At 41.9% G+C, this 22,036-nt stretch overlaps 1 protein-coding gene across 2 annotated transcripts in view; it reads left to right on the forward strand.

Annotated features, from left to right (window-relative positions):
- iqsec3b (IQ motif and Sec7 domain ArfGEF 3b) overlaps positions 1 to 22,036 on the forward strand; it is a 35,566-nt gene that overhangs the window by 1,111 nt on the left and 12,419 nt on the right. For both annotated transcript variants that reach the window (XM_039614179.1, XM_039614180.1), the window contains exons 2-7: positions 5,340 to 5,414; positions 9,643 to 9,760; positions 10,798 to 11,232; positions 12,246 to 12,973; positions 13,675 to 13,836; positions 16,070 to 16,192. In XM_039614179.1, the coding sequence (XP_039470113.1) occupies positions 5,340 to 5,414; positions 9,643 to 9,760; positions 10,798 to 11,232; positions 12,246 to 12,973; positions 13,675 to 13,836; positions 16,070 to 16,192 (1,641 nt within the window). The remainder of the gene's footprint in view (positions 1 to 5,339; positions 5,415 to 9,642; positions 9,761 to 10,797; positions 11,233 to 12,245; positions 12,974 to 13,674; positions 13,837 to 16,069; positions 16,193 to 22,036) is intronic.

Below are 22,036 nucleotides of genomic sequence, written 5' to 3' on the forward strand. Positions count from 1 at the left end.
CTTTGATTGTTTGCATGTATGCGTGTGCGCCGAAACGCTCCAGCTGCCTGTATACATAGTGGCTTTTCAAAAAGTAGCTCTATAGCCCATAATTTCAAACCTCTCGCGTTAACCTGACTTATTCGGCTGTATCAACTTAAAGCCAAAACAAATTTCATATCTTCCATATTATGGGCTAGCCTGTTGTCGAATTCTTAGATTTTGTTTTAAACTGTGTAATTAGGCGCATCCACGTGTGCGTGCTCGTGCTCTGCAGATTGAGAGGCGTTTAATTAATGAAGAGGGCGCTTGCAAATTTCCAATTTTCAGCTCTGTGTATGTGTGTGCCGGCCAAGGACCGTGCCAGGAGAGGAAGAGGTGGATTATTTAAATGAGAAACTGGATCACGATCACTGGATCATTGCATAACAAACAGCTGGAGGCCTATACGTGTGTGCGTGTGTGAGCGAGAACCATACTCAGCGCAGCGGTCAGAGTCAGTGGGATACAGAAGCAGCTTCACGTGTGACGATGACACACCTCGAGCCGCTGTCCGGGGTTTGCTGGCTTTCTGTGTTAATTACCACCAGGGATCTACAAGCTCCCACGGGATCTCAAGGCCTCTGATGTTCCCCTGGTAGATGAGACACACAGCTACACACACACACACACACACACACACACACACACACACACACACACACACACACACACACACACACACACACACACACACACACACACACACACACACACACACACACAGTACCGCCTCCTGCTTGTCACCAGAGCTTCACAGAATATCAAAATATCACCTAATGAGGGAAGACCCATGTTTCTCTCTTTGCCGGAGTGTGTGTGGTGTTCTTTCTGTTCATAAGTTTTCTATCAGCAGGAGCCCTTATTGGTCTCTCTGGGACTCCACCCCCACTGAGGGGAGCAACACAGAATGAAGTTGTGATGAGAGGTGCAGGGGAGCACATATTAACATTAGTGATATTAATCCAAAAGTGCACATGATCATGCGTCTTACAGTCGCAGCTCCATGTGCATGAGTGTGTATGTGCAGAGTCCCTGTTGCTCCTCTGGACCCTGTTGCACTGCGTTGACCCTAAGTTGTTGCTGAGCGTCTTACTCTGCAACAACTATTTATTGCTCAAGAAACAGTGTTACACAGATTCTTAATTATAATTAAGAAGAGGGGAAGAAATTACAATAACAATAATTTAATGTTATTAAAAGAGCTCAGAGCTTGGAGCAGAACATCCCCCAGATGAGCTGGCTGCTGCAGAGCAGTTGGCTAAATAGCCCTCTTGCTCCTGTGGGTACTGATGTATGTCCTTGAATGCAACCTTACGCCTCTGCTCCCTCAGTGATTTTAAGTCTTTTGGATTAGACCAGTAGCCTAACACCTAATGTCTACTTTTGCTTCTGGCAAGCCAAGCAGGAGAGGGGGAGAAAAGCTTTTCACCTCCCTGTTCCATCCTGTCTGCAGCTGACTGGAAATCAGATCTCTGCTCCATTAGTCCTGTTGCCAGCTAATTAACCTGTATAAGTCGTGTGATTGTGGATATGCATATGTGCTGGCATGCCTTCGTTCACACATCCCACTCTATCAGTTAATTTGAAGATTTATTTTAGCTCACTATCGACTTTTGTGACAAACAGAGACGTGGACTAGAGTTCTATGTTGGGTTGGCTGTGAGTGTATTTATGTTTGCATTGTCATTGTTGCAGAAACCCATGGATATGCCTATGGGGGAGAGGCAGGATCCTCTCCTCCACTCATTCTCAGTCTTTCTTTCCAGCTGAGCCTTCTATCTGCCCCACTTAGCCCGTGGAGCGAACAGTAATCAACCATTCTCAGGAGAGAGAAAGGCAGAAAGATATAAAGAGAAAGAGAGACATGCATGCTCAGTTGTTGTCTTTGATGGAGCCCTTGGAGGTGTCTAGAGGAAGGAGCTTGAGGCTGACACTGTGAGTGGACCGCTGAAAGAGAGGGGAGTTGAGAGAGATGGGAGGGGGGTTAAAAGATGAAGAGGAGGCAAAGAGAAGGGCATTCATTGTAGAGAAATTGAGACAGGTACAACAAGAGAGTAAAACACACACAGAAAAAAAGAGTGTATTTGGGGTAGCTGTCTCCTCGATCTATCCGTCTGGCAAACAAATGCAAAGGCTGGACAACACTTTGGTATCCTGTGGCGGCATGGAATGTGCATACAAAGAACTGGTAATGTTTTTGAGTCCAAATGGAGCTGATCTTGTTGCATGCCAACCCTCCTCCATCGCTCCTCTCGCCTTACACTTTGTACTGGGTACTGGCTGATGAAAGGCATTGCGTTTTAAGTGCTCTTACAAAACAGGAAAGAGGAGAGGGGAGGTGCGGGAGAGAGGACGGAGCTCACAGAGAGAAAGAGAGAGAGCCAGAGAGAACATAGGCCAACAGCAGGAGGCATGTCCTGTTAAAATATTCACCTGTTCTCTTTGTAAGTGTTGTTGCAGACGAATGGCCGTTACGTGTGTGCCTTGTACAGACAGATGGACCCGCTGAGTGTTTGTGTGCGAGTGTGTATATGAGTATGTGTGTCTGCACAGGCTGGCCTCTTCTTCCCTGAATGACCAAACAAAACTGAGCAGAGCTGAACTGTTTTGTATTAGCCTGACAAAAACGTCCAAGTCTCATCATGATGGACAAACTGGAGTTGACTTTGGGAGTTGAGGTCTTACAACAACTGCCTGAACAGTCAGCTCCTATTTAAACCAGTATAGTTAAAAATAGGCTATATTGTATTTGCTTTCCTTTAGAGAGTTAGATGATGAATGATCTTTATCTTATCATTTCGGTACGTTAAACATGAAGCTATAGCCTAGCAGGAGTAGATGAAAAATAAAAGTGAAAAAGCAACCCCCCTGCACATTTTAAAGCTCCCAAATTAAAATGTCATATTGCTTTATTTAATCTGTACAAACCCCAAAGTGCAAACAAGAAAATTTGTAGTTTTACACTGTAGTATTTCTCGGCCAGATTCATTAATTCACCGGACTCAAAGCAAGTAGTCTGGGACAAAAAATGCTATGGTAAGCAACCCCTCTGCAATCCAGTCGTAAATTTAAACTCTTCTCGAGATGTGGCTTCGTGCTGTGCGTCTTCTCTTTGAAACTTGATGAAAGCGAATTAATTTACTTTCCAAAATGTAAAAAGTGTTCCACATTTTCTTTCATTTGCTGATGTTGTAACAGTATCGGTCATATGGCTTTCCATTTTATCGAGGTTGTGGCCTCAGATATAGTTTCACCCTACAATTTAGTGTAAAGACACTCTTTTATATTTGATGACAAAGATCCATGACTGAGCTGTGTCTTCCATAAACTCTGAGCTTTCACACAGTTTCATTTTTCTGCTCACCTGTCAGTCAGATGTGCATTAGACAAAATGTATTTTGGCATCATCTCATCCAAAACCAAAATAGATTAGGTGAATAGCACAGTGAATGTAGTTTACAGGCTCACGGGGATGTTTAAACTCCTGCAGTTGTTGGGTCAGCGACTGATTCCTGGCTCCTCCAGTTCACGCACTGAAGAGCCTTTGAGCAAGACACTAAATCCCACATATGACCTGTATACATCCATAACTGATAAAGCATCATACCCGCAGAATGATACACTCTACAGTATAAACAGATTTGAATCTGATTTTTAATGCAAAGCATTTTGAGTGCTTACTAAGATTAAGAAATACTAAGAAATGGGCTTTTTAAATGACAGTTTGCAGCATCAAAACCTCATCAAGTGTAAAATTAATAAAAAGCAGATCAAATTACTTTAAAAATATGGAAACGTCTCACACTACAAAAAGGTTTGTGGCTATATAGAGTAGATCAGGTGTTAAAAAGTAAGATTTATTCAAGTGTGTAGACTCGTTTTAACCTGCAGGAAACCTAGAGGGGGACCGTGTTACTGTTTATTAAACATCTATCTGTGTACTAAAAAAAAAGGGAATATTCTTTGACAAGCATGTTTGAAAATTACTTGTTTTAGATGTATGACAAAGCAGTTTATGTTTTTAGCTCCAGTGATTTCAGAAAGTCCTCTAAGCTTGATATATTCCTTTTTTTGCCCCGCATTACCTGATGTTTAAAGCGGATCAACGGCACAACAAAGACAACAACTACAATGGAAAAATTAATATTCAGATCTAACATGATTGTTTTGGAAATTTTTGGAACCTCCTGGGATCAAGCTGTTAACAGAAGAGTGTGAAAATTACTGCAAAACCTGCAAAACAAAACCCAAAAAAGATGAATCCAGGTATAATAACTAGTCTATAAATTCCACACAAAGCAGTTCTTTATGTCAAAGGTGTCATTGGGGGGCTTATGTGTTACAACAGATGAAGCAGTATTATTCATACCAAATAAATATGAATAATTTTTGCCATGCATCTTTTAAAAAAATGAAGACAAAAAACCCACAGTGTCCCTTTAAGTCAGTGGAAGTTGCTGTGAAATGATAGCTTTTTATAGCTCAGACTGTCATTCCTAGTCTTGCACTGACTCTGACTGCCTGTCACTGTGGGTCTGTGTCATGAGCAATATGCTGCGCCCAGGTCAGAAGACTTGCTGTAGCGTAGCCAAGAAATTCACTGTCAGCCGAATCCTTTCAGCTCAGCATGAAAAGACCAATACTACACCAAGACCTCACAAAAACTTAGCTGGATGGACAGTGATGATCATGCTAATTTTCAAGCCTCTGGTAATGGAAGGTGTCCAGCATTCGGAAGGTGAAAAGGTCGAACGGCAACAGCTTCCACGTGATGCATGGGATTTTTTTGTCCGTTGTTCTCCTCGGTTGTAATCTGCCCCAGATAAAAGGACTAGCAAAGTGCTTAAAATATGAATGTAAATGCAAAATGTATGAGAGAGAAATGAAAATGAGAACTTAAGAAAAACACAGGAAGCAGAGCCAGAATAACCATCTGTCCAGATTGGGTTTGGGGAATTCTGCTAAATCACCACTGATCTGCTGAATTGGAGAGGAGGGGAGAGGACGAACACATCCGGATACACAAACACATAAGTGCTCCCACTCTATCTAAGCTTTCTCAGCCTTGAATTGACCTACATAGGGTATTTACCCCGGGATCAGTGGCAAGTTGTGTAATGCAATGTTACAATAATCCAGTATCTAAGAAGCACTTCTTCGGGATCTTTTGTGATGTCGGGAATGGGCACAGAGAAACGTATTAGCACAAGGCAATCCAACAACAACCAATAACAACCTGAAAGACACGCTCTCCCTCCAAGTCTGTCCACCCCACTGCTTTCCTCACCCCCTTTCCTCACCTGTCTCTTCTGCTGCAGGAGCGAGACTGTGCTGCATCAGTTTTGCTGCCCCGCCCCTGAGCATCCAGAGACTGAGACCACTGGCTCATCCAGGTAAGACAAAGATACTTTAATAGACTTTTTTTTTTCTCTCACAGTGTGCTCTTGCAACAATGTAAAACATCCAGTCTGCATACATACACTCTGTGCATTAGTGCCAACTGAGCCATTTCAACCCCCAGGCCTTTAAGCGTGCCGATAGCCTGATTGCTTTTTATTGAACCACATGTGAGTGTGAATTGGTGCATTTATAGACCCATTGTGCATGGATTTCATAAAGATAGTTAAATGTTCTGTGACTAAATTACACCTCTGACAGCCTCAAGGGTAACTCACATATTCATAGGCATATAAATGGGAAGTGTGGGTAACCGAATTGATATTCCCACTATGAAAGCGCCTATGGCAACTCTGACGCAACCCTCGCCACTACCATAGTAACTGGAGAATCTACTGTAGTGACTTTTACCGTGTGACTGTGCATGGGCAGTGCTGTCTGTTTGTGGTGTGAGTTGTTTGTGAGTATGTAGAAAGTATTGTGTATGGGGACGTGTGGGAATGTATGACATTTCACTTGGATTTTTGAATGAGCTGTTAAAACTGTTAAAAGCTGATTTTGTCATGTTTCTCAATGATTACTGTTTTTCCACCCTCCTCCCGAATGTCTCCCATCTTCTAATCCTCTGTGCTCTGTTTCTAAATCCAGTCGTTCCCGGTCTATTTCTTTTCCTCCAGTCTCTTCATCTGCTATGGCGTAGTTTTCCTCCCTGTGTTGTTTATTTCTTCTCATTATTTATCTGTCTGTTGGAAGACTCTTCTAATCAGCTCACTGCAATTATTTCTATCTCATCCCTCCTTATCAAGTCTCTCACTTATTCTGGTTTTATTAATATCACCATCTGTCTGTCTGGAATCCCTCTCTTCTCTCTGATCTGATGACTTTACTCCTACACCCACATATCCCTGATTGGATGGGCTAATGGCACAGCGGCAGTGGACAGCCAGCTGAGATGATGATGAGACGTAGCGGAGATGTGTAACACCGTAGCTCATTATTATCATCGTTACACAAAGTTTTGTGCTCTCGGTGGCTGCAAACCTGCACCCACGTCTACGCGCTGATGTTCGCTGAATCCATCAGAACACACAAACCTCCCAAGAGATGCCACGAGATCTGCCTCTAGCTTAAACTGTCGTGCCTTTTCTCCTTTACTCAGCCTTTTCGCGTGTGAGCGAGTTCTCCCCTGGCTGTACAGTACTTTAGGTCTCCGTGGGACTGTGAGCAATGCGTTTTGACAGACGTTCAAATCTTGCCACCTTGTCACACAAAAGCAAAGGCAGGAGTCTATGTTTGTGAGCGTGTACGAGAGAGCATCAGAGGAAGAGAGGGTGTATAGTGCCCATATCATTACAGAGGCTTTTGCTGTCCAGATACATTAATAGCTGACTCTTGCTTTTAAATCCTCTAATGTATTCTAATGTACTCTAATGTATTCTGATGCAGCACTGGGGCATGGCAGTGTTTTAATAGAGTTTTTGATATAGACAGCCTCCAGCATGCACACCCCAACACACAGTCTCAACCTTCCTGTTTCCTCTCCATTTTCCTATCGCACTCTTTCCTCTGGTCCCACTCTCTCTTTTTCCATCTATTTTCGCTAACTTTATCTCATTTAATGATAAGAGCGAGCGTCTCTGGCCCTATCTATGACTTTTAGCTCGGGACTCAGAATAGTTGCTTTCACAGCAATCAAAGAAAACAAAGAGGGAATTTAGTGATGCAGTCATTATTTAACCATGAGCGGCCTTTTTGTTCTCCCTGGTCCCGTTTAGCACTGGTCCTCTTTGTGTAAAAATTATTAGAGTAAGCCTTATCTGGGAGGAAGAAAGAGTGAACAAGCACACAACATCATGCGCACACATTCAAGGAGGTTTCTGGTTTTGACAATGAGAAAAAAATTATTATAAAGAAATGGTGCTGCTAAATTCCAAACAGTATTTTCCATGAATATGTAGACAAAGTGTCTTAAAATGCCTATTTGTGTATTTTGGACATTTTCTGGTGACTGGGTTGGAAGAAGACATCTTATGGAAATAAAATAACCCAAAATTTCAAAATTGACCTCTGTATGAAAAAAAAAAAACCCAAAATGTGCCTTTACCTGTAGTTTCTCTTCATAATCTGTACTGTACACATACTCAACTGCTACTTTATTTTTTTTTTAGTAAATATCTAAATAGTCAATTACAATGCAGCAACTTAATGCATGTAAAGATGGTCAAGAGAACCTGCTGAAGTTTAACCTGAGCATCGTGGTTGTTTGTACCAGACTGGCCTGATTATGTCAGAAAACAGAAAACAATCTGAAAAAGAGAAAACTTTCCATGACAAAAATGCCTTGTTGTAATCAGAGGTCAGACGATAATTGCAAGAGGCATCAGTAACTCAGAGAATGCAGAAGAGCATCTCTGGACACAACATAGACGGGCTTACAGCTTACAGCAGAAGACCACACCAGACTCCTCTCCTGGAGGTTGGAATAGAAAATGGAGACAATTGTTCACACCGGCACACAAAAAGAAATTTGTTTGGTCTGATGAGTTTCATTTTCTGCTGCAATATTTGGCTGTAGGGTCTAAATTTGGCATAAAAAACAGGAAAGCATGGATCCACCCTGCCTTTTATCAACAATTCAGGTTGTTGTTGTTGGTATAATCATGTGGGGGATTTCTTGGTACACTGATCCCCTTAGTGCCACTTGAGCATTGTTTAAATGTCACAGACTACCTGAGTATTGTTGCTGTCCATGTCCATCCCTTTATGACCAGAGCATACCCATCTTCCAGCAGGATAATGTACCATGTCACAAAACTCAACATGACAATGGTCTCCACAGTCCACGGATCTCAATCTGATAGAGGATGTGCAGCCAACAAATCTGAAATGGCCGTGTGGTGCTGTCATGTCAATATGGACCAAAATCTCAGAGGAATGTTTCCAGCACCTTTTTGAAGCTATGCCACAAATAATTAAGACAGATCTGAAGGGAAAAGGGAAGTGAAGTGGTGGTGTCAGTCTGTTCATGCAATACTCTGGAACAAATCTGAGCAAACTTGACATAATATGTCCCTCAGATCTCAGTACACAACATGTAATGAACATCAACAAATAAAAGGAAACATTCAAACTTCTCACACAGTAATAGAAGGAGGCGTGGAGAGATGGACAGATGTTTGGTAAATATGCATGAGTGGAGAATTGCTAAATATTTTGTCAGATGGTCATCAAGAAGACTTATAAGGAGGGCAAATATGAGAGTGGCTGCATGTCTAAACTAAACTAAACAATCTTCCATTTATATAACACTACAGTGCCAGCTAACCGCAAAGAGGTCATCATTTATGCTTTATATATAACATCTTAATTTACTGATTGAATAGGAGGAACAATCCATTGATAAACCAGTTACTGGTCAAGTGTTTATGAGCTAATCACCACTGAGGAATATAGGAAAACATTCACTTCTATTACAGCTGATTCTTACCTCCTTAAGAGAGAGTCAGAGAATAAAGAATCAGTCTTTGACTGCTCACAGTTTATAGACATGCATCCTGCGATGATGGATCACAAGAAGATATTGATTCACATTACTGACTCACAAGCAAAAAGGGTTTGGAACAACTGGATCAGCAGACTAGAAGGAAATTAATCAATATCAATTGAATAGTAATTTAAGTTATTTTGGCTATTAATGGAAAAATAAAATGCTAAGCATTCACTGTTTGTTATAGTGTGAGGATTTGTGCATTTTCTCTATGTCGTATTATTGTGATAGAAATGAATATGGCTTGTGGATTGTTCATTTAATGAGTCATTTTGGGGTCCAAGAAATTATGATTTAAAAAAAAAAATTTTTTTCATCACATTGACAAACGGCTGATGTGCTGTTGCTTTACTGCAGAACACAATAAGAAAAAGCTGAGTTTTATGATTGAAATAAGAGGTGGAGAATATAATTTTTAAACAGTTTTACACTGTTACATATTCAGAGTTGCACACTTGAAACTTGCACTCGAGCCACAAATCTGACCAAATAGGACTGGGCACATAAAGCCAGCCAACCTCACCCTGGGCTGCCACAGCTACACATCCGCTACACGTCTGCATGCTGCTCTCCTTATGAGTCTCTTCACACTTCACGTACTTGATGACCAGCCACTGACATCAGAGTTTTACTCCGTCAAGAGGACTGATATCTTTCCGCTCGTATTTCTGTGTCAGTGGACAGATGCTGAGCCTGGAGGATGGCACGTCCTCTGGAGACAGACAGGAAACAGAGGGTACCAAAAGGGAGGGACCCAGTGAGTACGAGAGCACCCTGGAGAATAAAAACAAACAGGTATGTCTTTTGGCAGGCGTATGTGGGCTCATGAGCATATTTTGGGTGCTGAGACAGAGCTGGTTGCTCTACCTGTCTTTGCACGAGAAGGTGTGCATGTGAAGGTTGCTCATTTGACACTGAGAGTTGGGTGACAAAAAAAAAAAAGCAGATTCCCATTCAGATCTATTTCTGGCTATGTTCACATGAAAAAAGAGCACCCAGGATACCACTGCCACAGAGACAGGAGCATGAAAGATGCTAGGTTGTCATGGTAACAGCTAATAACTGCTTCTGGCGGCTGGAGATGTCTTTATTCCTCATAGGAAACTGCTGAAGGGTCCGCTGTTACTGCTAGCGCTGTTGCATGGATGTACTTATACGAGCGTGTCTGTGTGTACTTTTGGTATGATCAAATCCACGCACACACAGAAACACACACAAATGAGTGGCTGTCCTCCTTTTTTCCTCGCTTTTTGTCTCTTCTCCCCCTGCCTCCCACTTCTCCTCCTTCGATTCCCTCTCACTGAAAATGTAAGAGGGCAAAAAATTGTGGAGGACAGTGAGATTTTAAGCTGAGCTGCTCTGCCAACAAATGGAACAGAAATAAGCTTGTGCGGGTGTTTACTTTTCTATTCATTTTCTCAACAGCACCTTTGTCACAGCCCATCCATCCTCTTTTTCATGCCCCTTCAGCCAGTATTAGCAGCTGAATGATGATAGATGATGTTTACTTTGGTTCTAATAACACAAACACCCACCAGTTTTAAAAAGAGTGGACTGATAAGTAAAACCCAAGCGGGCGCTAGCAGACTCATGGACTAGCGGAAAGTATAATCAAGGCTTAAGAAGGGTGTGAGTGGGAATTTCATGATTCAACTCAGCTCTTTTGATCTTTTGCAGGCATTGGCGCAAAATGGTAACATGTTTGCTTACTGATGGATGAATAAGTATCTTTCATTAGATTTTGTGTGCTTCGCAGTATTATTCTTGAAATGTCTCAAAGTCTTAGAGTCCTTTAAACAAATTTAATATACTTGCTCTCTCCCTTTTCCCAGATAGAAGAGTTGGAGCAGAAGTATGGAGGGCATCTCATAGCAAGGCGGGCAGCCCGTCGTATCCAGACAGCCTTCCGTCAGTACCAGCTCAGCAAAAACTTCCAGAAGATCCGCAACTCATTGTCAGAAAGTAAGCTTCCTCGTCGGATCTCTCTACGGCATCCCAGCCCTTCGGGCAGAAACCGGAATGCAGCTCAGAGACACAGCTACACTCTGCATCCTGGAGGAGGACAGATACCTTTACGCTCTAAAACTCCCCCTCCACCCCCTTGCCGCTCCACATCTCTGCCCCCATCCTCTCCTGCGTCAGCCCCGGCACCTCCCCCGACTCCTGCCCCGGGCTCAGGCCCAGGACCTGGACCAGGCCCAGCACCACCCACACCTCAAACCCCAGGACCCTCACTCACACAGCTGGAAGACTGCTTCTCTGAACAAGTGAGGTTTTTGGTTTTTGTTTTAATCTTGTGTTATAGGAATGCAAAACTGCATGGTTTTATTAATGTTTTTTAAACTTTTTATTAACTTGGGTTTCAGATAGAAATATCTGGAAAACCACTGAATGAATTATCACAACTTTTGGTACATTTTAGACATTGACCTTTCCATGGCGATGAATCCCAGTGACTTCTTTAACCCTCTAGTCAAATATTTTGACAAGTACAGAGCGTATTACTATTAAATTCGATAGATACACCATGTCTTCATCATTCAGAAGATACATTTTTTAACAACTTCTTGACTTTTGTGTCATTGTCTAGTAAATGTATTGGCAGAAAATTCAGTGTAGACATTCATAATCTCCTCAGGATCTTTTATAACTTTGATCATTCTTTGATGTCCTCAGGTCAAGATGTGAATGTGTCTGATACTGAGGTTTATGATGAAACATCTGCAAAACTAATGACATTCTTATTATTCTCTGACTTACTTTGTGTTTTAATGCAAATCAGCAAATGTCTGCATGGCATTATGACTTCATTAAAGCCAAGGAGCCCCACGAGCGTGTAGTCATGTTAAATAAGATTTTACCATATTCGTGAGGCACGCTGTCAGTATCAGTCTGTGCCATCATAAATCTACTGATCTCCGTGACAATATTCTCTAATCCTGACTGAACTTATCTTTAAATTGTCTTTGAATCTTGCACTACTTAACCAAGAACAGAGCTGACCCTCAGTGGCCTTACATCTACACTTTATCTTATTTAGCTAAACTACAGTGACTGGCTCTAGTGACTTGATAGAAATGAGTTTCATCTGAATGCCAGTGGCCCACTCAGTAGTCCAGCTGCTGTCATTGTTAATTTAGTTCCACTAGTCTTACTTGAAGCCACTAATTAGCAACCCTGTGACTATCATAAGCTTTTACATACATGAGTCATGGCCCTTGACCTGATTAAATCCTGAGCTGTGATGTGAATTTTTATTTTTTTGTGATCATATTTGCAGCTGCACTCCTTGGCGCAGTCAATTGACGAGGCCCTTCGTGGCTGGAGCTTGTCTGAGGGTGGAGAGGGGAAGGGACTGCTGATGGACCCCGGGGCGCTTCGTGCAGCTGCTGAGAGTGCTTGTCTGCCACGTAGTGCCAGCTCGCTGCTCATGGCGTTCAGGGATGTTACAGTTCATATTGACAGCAATAGCTCCTATACCATCTCCTCTGCCACCACCACAACCACCACCACCTCTTTGGGCAATGCAGGTGGGGGACAACCAGGTAGCAGGAAGACTTCTGTGAGTGGAATGGCTGGGGGAGGAGACAACCAGTCAGTGGAGGAGCCAGAGTTTCCTGCACCTCCGCCTAGTGAAGAGCTGGAAATGGTTGATCTAGGATCCAGGAGGGGTTCAGCAGTGCCAACTGCAGGGGGAGGAGGAATGGAAGGGGAGAACAGCACAGACAGACTGGGGTCCTCCTCCACTTCTACCTCTACTTCCACTTCCATCTCCACCTCAGCCCAGACTAACCAACAGCCTGCCCAGATTTATACCCAGTACCAGCAGTACCACTACACTCATCCCCAGCAGATCTCCGGGGGACCGAGCCCCGAGGCCCTGCAGGCTCTGGTCGTCTCTCTGCCGAGGGACCGCTGCCAGGATCCAGCCTCTTGCCGCTCACCTACCCTGTCTACTGACACACACCGCAAACGCCTCTACCGTATAGGACTCAACCTCTTCAATGTGTGAGTAGACCAACCACACACACACACACACCAAGCACTCTCTCAGAAAATATATAATAAATATTTCTGCACCCTCTGGCTCAGGGTTCAAAGTACTCTTACTGCTGTTTGTGTCGAACGCATCTCCAACAGCCATGCAAAACCGCTTTAGGCAGCTGCTCATTAGCGTTTGTGATTGTTGGGAGGAGCTGCCTGTTCAGTGTTATCTTCAGATGATCTGATGTCCATGGCAAAAAAAGACATCAAGAGGAAGGCAGGGATGGGAATGAGAGAGAGACAGATGCAAAGAGAATAAATGCAGTGGAACATTAGAGGCAGTCAAGGAGGTCATGAACAATGCGAGAGCCACAGAGTTCCTATAAATAGTGTCCACGGTTGGCCTGCACTTATTATTAGCTAATACAAATTAATGTAAATTAACCCATATGCATCAGTAACACTTGGTCTCTTTCTAAAGTCCAGAGCTAACAGCTTTTGCGCATGGATGCGCCTCTCTTTTCCCTCTTTTTCCTAGTGCCTCCTCTGACACACACACACACACACACACAAACATATTAGGCACCCTTTCTCTTAAATATAGTGTAAGAGATTTTGTTTCGCGCTCAGCCCAACACACCTCTCTGCTTGAATGCACAAAACTTCTTACACGCACCATTCCCTCTAACACTATGTGCTTTTCTCTATTTGTTATGTGCGGACAGGAATCCAGAGAGAGGCATCCACTTCCTGATTACGCGTGGTTTCGTCCCAGACACGGCCATCGGAGTGGCTCACTTTCTGCTGCAGAGGAAGGGCCTAAGCCGGCAGATGATTGGGGAGTTTCTGGGGAACAGCAAACTGCAGTTCAACAGAGATGTCCTTGAGTGAGTTCATGTCATTTCTCTGTCATCATCAGTCATCATTTACGTTTATTTGGTTAGGAAAAGATATAACTGACTTTATGGTGATAATAAGGCACCCCTTTTCTTATATCCTGATCATTCAAACGTTGTACTTCCAGTTAGAAATATAGGCTTACAAATTTATAGCGTCAGTGCACAAACTCGTATGAACATGATGACATTTTGGGGGTTATTTTGTCAGATTTGACAAAGGTAATCCCCATAGTAACTGAACCGATGACATCTATAAAACTGGTTTAAGTGCACCTCACTTTTTGAGTTTCCGATCATAAAATATTCTCTCACTCACTTTGACACTTTTTTCTTATCTTATGTCAAGCACCTTAGATCAGTGAAACAGAAACTGCGCTGCAGTCCAGCATCTGGACCGATAGCAATAGATCTTATTAACATTTACAGCTACATTGTTTAGGAGAGGATGTGAGTTAAGAGGTAGAGTGGGTCATCTACCAATTGGAGGGTCAGTAGCTCGGCTACTGCTGTCTGCCTATTGAAGTACCGTTGGGCAAGATACAGAACCCCAAGCTGCTCCTGAAGGATCCATGGGAGTATGAGCATGTCCATGAACGTTAGACGAGGTGCTTAGGTATAGAAAAAAGTGCTTTTGTATGATTGGGTGAATGAGGCTCGTAGAGCTTTGAGTATTTAGTATCAGGCTATTTACTCATTATAAAGTGAAAAACCTTTTTTGCTATTTGCCTATTTAACTTCCTCGATTTGAGTTAATAATCTTAACACAGTATTCATTCTGAAAATTTAAACCTTATTACACGGTCCTCTTCACCAGATTTAGATCGCTTCGTTGCTGCAAAACTGTAAATGCTCACACTTTCAGTCGTTTCACTTCTTCTCATTTAATCGGGCTTTAAGATTAGAATTCCTTCCTGACCTTGGAAAAAAACAAACTCATTCACATGTAGCTGAGGAGCCGACCCCACTATTTGTGAGGGTGGCCCTATTTTGAGGAGACCTGAAAGAATCAGGCTTTATAGAGGCTTTTTTAGGCATTGAGTTCTTTGTGGTTTCTGTTTTTTTCTGCCTCTACAGAGGTTTCAAGGACAAACTGGCTGCTTGTTGATATTGCAGAAACTCACTGTGATACCTTATTTGAGAAATGTCTGCAAATGATAACAATTTAATGATGATCAAAGCTCCTGCACATGTGTGCTTATCTCTCTTCTCCTTGCCAGTATTCTCACAGGAAAAGTAATTTCTATACATATTTCGCATTCATATGGACATCTTTAAAGACTTTCTTTTTCAGGACAACCTAATCTCACTAATATTCTCATTTAGGTCCTTTAGTAGAGTTTCAATCATATATCACAGTATAAAGTTCGATGGTACTGTTGCTTTATATGGCTAAGAAACTGAGGTAAATCCAGTAAAACATCTGTTAAATTTGGACTTTCTGACTTCAGTTATTTTAAAAACTATCTGAAACTGAGCTGGTTTTCGAAAGCAATTACCTTATAAATGAGCTTACATGCAAAACTCACTTGACATGTGGCACCAGTATGCGGAAATGGAAGACATCCATGAAAACATGCTTTTGCTTAATGCTTTGACACTCACCCCTTTTTGCATCCTGCCAGTGTAGGCTGTAGACTGAGAACCAGCGTAGAGAGGTTTTCTGCTGATGTTGTTGTACAGACTGTAGAAATAGGTCACTGCACTGAACACACACTTAAGCACACACCCTCACTTTCTTTCACAGAGACACACTTGTATGGACACAAATACACCCATGCACCTAAATGTACATGCGCAATCTTGTATGTACTACTCCCATTACCGCAGTCTGTCCTCAGCCTTTCATGTTACCTCTCTCTTTCCCATTCCCTCTTTACTTTTCATTTTTTTGCCATCTCATCCCTCTTTTCCCACTATTTTTGGACTCTTTCGTCTCCACGGATATTTGCACAGCACGTGGGTATATGTGTATGCATCGGTGTGTGTGCATGTGCAAGCATGTTGTCTCTGTGTGCATCATTCAGGTCAGTGGTTCTGTAATGGAACTATGACTGTAATAGCGAGATTTGCCGTCAGCACTTGGGTACACATAGTTTGTCTCACATCCACTCGCACACGCTCTCTGTTACCTTCTCACTGCAGTGAAGTACTGAAACTAAACCCAGCTTCATTTTGCCTTTTTTTCTTGTCTGTTTCCCCCTCCCTCTCTGTCTCTTTATAGCTGTGTTGTGGACGAGATGGATTTCTCAGGCATGGAGCTTGACGAAGCCCTGAGAAAGTTCCAGGCCCATGTCCGTGTTCAGGGAGAAGCACAGAAAGTGGAGAGACTCATCGAAGCCTTTAGGTGAGACTGTCAGCTCGATCACAACCCAGCCTCACTGACTAACAGGCTCTGGCTTTGATTTTTAACACAGTGCAACACAAAAACAGTGCATCACATGACCGAGCAGGGCTGGGTAGTGCACTCTGAAGATTTTAACAGGAATGGGCCTTTTGCTTGTGGCTACCAATACAAATCAGAAAAACAATGGCACACAACCAAGAACACACACTTTGGAATAAAATTGAAGCAAAAAGCGTTTTCTGATCTTGCAGCCTTGGGGTAGCAGAATGCATCCAAAATGGCATACTAATCAGCTCACTGTATAGACAACGAAGATTCGGCTGTTTTTGCTGGCTTACTGTGACAGGCTGTGATGACAGCAAAGCTCTGTGTCATTAATAAGTTACACTGATTCCCTGTAACCTTTGAATAAACTCAACAGTGTTTGATCATCAGCCAATCACAATAGGGATTTAAACTGCAGCAAAATCAGCGTGTGTTCCATCAGGACAAGAATAGATGCTTTGTTTCGCAGCTCTCTTTTCACCAGATGACACTTCCCTGGCCAAATCATTTTCTTTTTAGGCTGCTGGTGCATGCTGGGTAGTTGCGTGTCCATCCCATTCAAAATCATACATGAATATGTAGAAGTGTGTTACTCACCAGGATCTGCCTCAGTTGGTTTTGTCCTCATTTTGTGTTGACTCCAGCCCCGAAGTCACGCTAGTGTATGCTGCTGATAAAGGTCTTGAAATACCAAGTGGAACTTGTTAGACTTACTGCAGTTCGCAGACTCCACTTATACCTTTCCTGCAAACTGTCTAACTTTGCTTCTAACCAATACCTGGATGGAAACAGTTTTATTTTAAAATCATGCTATTTAACCTTTAACTCAGGCACAAAACAGATAGAAACAACCAAACAAATAAAAGCTGCAACTGGTGTTTGGTCCCCTGGCTGGCCATGTCCTTGATAAGTCCTAAAGATATCCAAAGCATCCCCTCAGGACTAAAAATGCAATAAAAATGCCCTTCATTGTTTTCTATTGCAGAGAAATTGCTTGAATTGCTCTATACATTTAATGTCCTTCCCTTGATGTGCTGCTCTTTCCCTCAGGAATGCCCACACTGTCACCAGCATGACACAGCTTGAGTCAGTGGCCACTCATTAACCAAGACGTCATTTTCACTGTTCACACCATAACAAATGTCCTGCTTGTTAGTAGGCCGCCAACAAATTTCTGCATCCTCATTCTGACAAACCTTATGGCTGTTAATACAGTTTCCTACTTCTTCTGTGACACTCAGCCCCAAGGGTGGTTTGTACCTCTGAAAACATTGAAGAGCCCACAACCCTGCTGCTTTAAGCTGAATGCTATTGTCAGCATTCGAACATGTTCACAAAACCATGGTGTTTAGCAGGTAATGATCACCATGTTTACCATATTAGTTTGCATTGCTAAACAGCAAGCAAGGCAAACAGCAGATGGAAGTACAGATGGTAGGAATGTCATTAGTTTTGCAGGTATTTGAGTTAAACCAAAATAATGGACAGATTAAAATGCTGCCTGACGGCACTACAAGTTCAGTCAGAGGCTCATCGGCAACATTACAATTTAAATGTGAGGACTAGTTTCATGAAAACTCTCTAAAAATTGTTGATATACAACACTGCTAGCATGGCTAATGAAAGCCTGCCAGAAATACAGCATGTCTTTCAGTGCAAGAACAAGTAAGTACAACTTCAGTTAGTGATTTCTTTCTTTTTTCCTTTCTTTCATTTTTTAAGATATTTTCTATCAGCCTGTTGTATAACATTTGTGCTGACAGATTCATTCCTCCTGGACATGGAGGATACCATTCTGTCCCAAATCTGTAGAGAAATGTTCTGCCATTTCTCACAAGTTATTTTTTTAAGCTCTCTTTGCTGGAGGGATTTTGCTGTGCTATCCTTTGCAAAATATTCCAAATGAGTTATCCTAGATTCAAGTTAGGGAAATATATTCACTTCTTCCTTTAAAACTGATCGTTTTTTCTCCGACCTGTCCTTTCAAGACTGCGAGTCATCTTTTCTTTCAGTCTTCGGGTATACAAGGATGCATTCATAGAGCCATCTGTAAATGTCATCTCCCCTACAAGCTTGTGCACTCATGCATTCCCATATCAGCCCACGCCTACATCCATGTTTCACTGTTGGCGCTCTTCAGCCACTGTGGTATTTCTTGCCCTATTGACGGCAAGCATGCAGGATCTATCTGTATCATCTAATCCGATGAATGTGTTTATTTTGCTTTTCTTTTAACCAAAGAATGTGCTAGAATTCATCAATGTTATTTTCTCTGTTTTGCTGTTTTTGTGCCATGTTGTAGACAGTGGTTTTCTTCTTCGAAACCATTCCTGTCTTGTCTGTACTGTTTGGGCATTTTTGAAGTTTTCCATAAATAGTGTTCTGGTTCAGAGCACATACTCATGATCTTGACCCCATTTTACATTAAATATTAAATATTTTAATATTCATTTAATGCAGAAGTGAAACTCCTGAGATTTAGAGTATCCTTTTTCAAAGATGCATTTTTCAAAGAAAAGCTTTAACCGGATGCTCTGCTGTGAGGTAATATTTCTAACCTCATGTTGCACAAGACACAACCAAGGACAGAGCTGAGCCAGTTCTAGTTTTTAAAGGGTAATTTGTGACTGTGTTATTCAGCTAGCCTGGAAATGAGATGAGTAATCACGTTTTTGATTGTGTTTTTCAGTTTGTAATTTAAACGTACGCCTTCTTTTCTGTTTGCCTTTAATTATTTATACAAATTAACACCCCGCATATCAATGAAAAATATCATATTGTAAGCAGAAGAAATAGTACAGTTAATATAAGATGACTCACTGTTGAATTAATGCCCACAATTGTAAGTGAAGGAACATTTGATCCAGTACAAAAATGTGGCTTGTTCAAAGTGTCTTTAGCACATTTAGGGAAACACTGCATCTCTATGACACTTATTAAGAAACCACTGGTTATGAGGGGTTTGGCTACACTGACGGCAAGCACGACTTATGTATTTATTTATTTTGGATTGAGACATTTTTTTAGATTCTAGAGTTTAGATAATGTGAAAAGTACAGAATCACTGGCCTATCCATTAAGAAAAGTGTTCTTATTCCAAACAAGAGGTGGTGAGGGAAGAGAGGAAAGGGAGCAGTCATGACACTTCCCCTCTCTGATTCTGATTTGAGGGCCAATCAGAACACCCACTGCGGTCATCAGTTAATCACAGAAACACTCAATCATACATACTGAGCCTCTGGGTGCAGATTATAAAGTCATCAGTGATCTGAGACCACACTTTCTGGAGCTGGGAGTGTAGGACAGAAATGAGCGGGCTTTATCGGGACTGCCAGACATCCACTACCATATCTGTTACGTAACACTTGTTATGTCATCTGTTTGAAGCATGTTGTACTCTTGTCGAAAGCAGTTCTTTTATACAAAGTGGTATTTGTGCCAGCTGGCATGCAACTTTTATATGCAGATATGAAGATAAGCGATCGGAGCTAGCGTTTAAATAAACTGGTTACATAAGACGGAGATGTGTGGTTGAAAATGTGTGAATGGAACAGAAATACACGCTCATGCTTACCACTACCGATTTAGTCAACTGTTTGCTCACTCACTGAGAAAACATGCACACATATGCACTTTCACATCCATGCGCATACCCATTTGCATGCGTACGCTCACAGACACAGCAGAGCTTGCCTTGAATTCAGTCTTTGATGAATTTTTCGCAGAAGTTGGCAAGTCTGCTGATACAGATTCATCTGTGAGTCTGTGGTTTTGTATCTATGTGCGGGTGCCTGTTCTATCTGCAAGGGAGTTTGAGACAAGCAGGATCTAGTCTCTCCCAAGCAAAGGCATTTCTTCTGAACTGTACAGCGTGATTGATACTCACTGAGTCCTCTGACTTCAGTTCTGGTATGGAATGTGAGAAATGGCTTTCTGGTCGCACCGGTCTCAGATGTGACCTCTTGATTGCATACGCTCTGTCAAGTGCATAGTCCTCTAGAGCAGAGCAGCCCCTCTCCATGTCTGCATCGTGCCTGACTGCAAAGATAAAAGCCTCCCGCCACTGAAATGGCCCACTGTGTAAGTGTAAGTGACAGTAAGAAAGAGAGGGAAAGAGCTGTGGAAGAAGGAGGGGTGGAAGTGAGAGTTTGTGAAGGCTGTGGGCACCAATGGGTCAAAGCGAGTCCAAATGCAGCATCTCTGGTTCCTAAACAGAATGGGCAGAATTTTCTTAGCTGCTTTGCGCTTTCAAATGACTCTGCTGTCCTGTCTTTCATATATGGCGGAGTGACGGCTTTCGATTTTGAGCTAAAGTTATTAGAAAGATCAGAAAGAGAATTATCTGACTTAAAATCACAGCAGGAACCCATTGTCTTTATAACGTGATCAGTCTTAAAGATGTCCTGATTTTTTTTATATAGCATGAAATCACCAATCAGTTGTATGTGTGTGTGTGTGTGTGTGTGTGTGTGTGTGTGTGTGTGTGTGTGTGTGTGTGTGTAAATAACTGTACCAAAGTCTCAAGCCACCTTTTCCTTCTTCATATTTTGCTGCCTAGGAAGCCAACCTCTTTTTTAATTTTTTAAAGTGGTCTCGAGCTAGTCAATATTTCCCCAGGTTTTTTGAAGGTCTTTCAAAGTTTTTCTTTGAATATGAGTACTGCTTTTTCACTCATTTTCAGTGCAGTCCTTGTAAATGACCACTTTCATTTTCAGTCATTAAGACATAAAAATGCACCTCAAGCACAAAACTCGAGGGATGAATCGGTTTTCTGTCTTCACATCACAGATAACCTATCAAAGAACCAATTGATCAGTCTACAGCAACTGTATCTGAAAGCTGTGTTTCCAGGAAATATGAAAAATTCAGAACAGAACTGACACAAGCCCTGAGTGGTGAACCTGACTGCTCAGCATCATCAGAAATGGTCTAAGTGGAAGGATGGCTGTCCAGAAGCCATTCTTAAGAAAGGGAAACAGGAAGAAAAGTTTGAGGTCTGGCAAATTACCCATAAACTGGACTGGCCTTGTAGAGTGATGAATCCAAATTTGACATTTGGTTCAAATTATTGTTAATTGTACAGAAGTCAGGAGAGAGATACAACAGTGAGTGTCTACAGCCATCTGTAAAACACGGTGGAGGCTCTGTCATGGTTTGGATCTGCATTTCACACATATAAACATAGAAAAGTACAATCAGATTTTCATCCACCATACAATACCGCCTGGAAAACATCTGATATACAACATCTGCTTTTCAGCCTGGCAGTGTTTCCAATTCCAAAGCAAAAAAACCATACCTGGTTAGAAAAACACAACATGTACCACTACCAGTCATGGATTAGCCTGCCCAGAGTGTGGATCTCAACATTACTAAAGCACTGTGGGATCATCTTGACAGAGAACAAAACAAGTGGCAGAACAAATCTAAAGAAGAGTTTTGAATATCCTTCAAGAAGCATGAAGAACTATTCTTGAAGACTACTTAAAGAAATTACAAGAAAGCTTGCCAAAGAAAGTGCAGGCGATTTTGAAGAATGAAGGCAGTTATTCTAAATATTAACTTTCAAGCTTGTAAGAAAGCCTGTTTTTGATTCATGTGCTGTTTTTGCATTCGTGCTTGCCCATTTCACCTACACATATTTCCCATTTTCTTTGCACCAAATGAAAAAATGAGGGGTGGCTCAAGACTTTTGCACAGCACCGTATTTGTAAGAAATCCACATACACAAATATATAAATGCAGAGCATATATTTCTTATGTTGTTTGTTAATTTTACACTTGATGAGTGCACAATAG

Source organism: Oreochromis aureus, linkage group 7 (assembly GCF_013358895.1).
Source record: "Oreochromis aureus strain Israel breed Guangdong linkage group 7, ZZ_aureus, whole genome shotgun sequence".
Classification (NCBI taxonomy): Eukaryota; Metazoa; Chordata; class Actinopteri; order Cichliformes; family Cichlidae; genus Oreochromis; species Oreochromis aureus.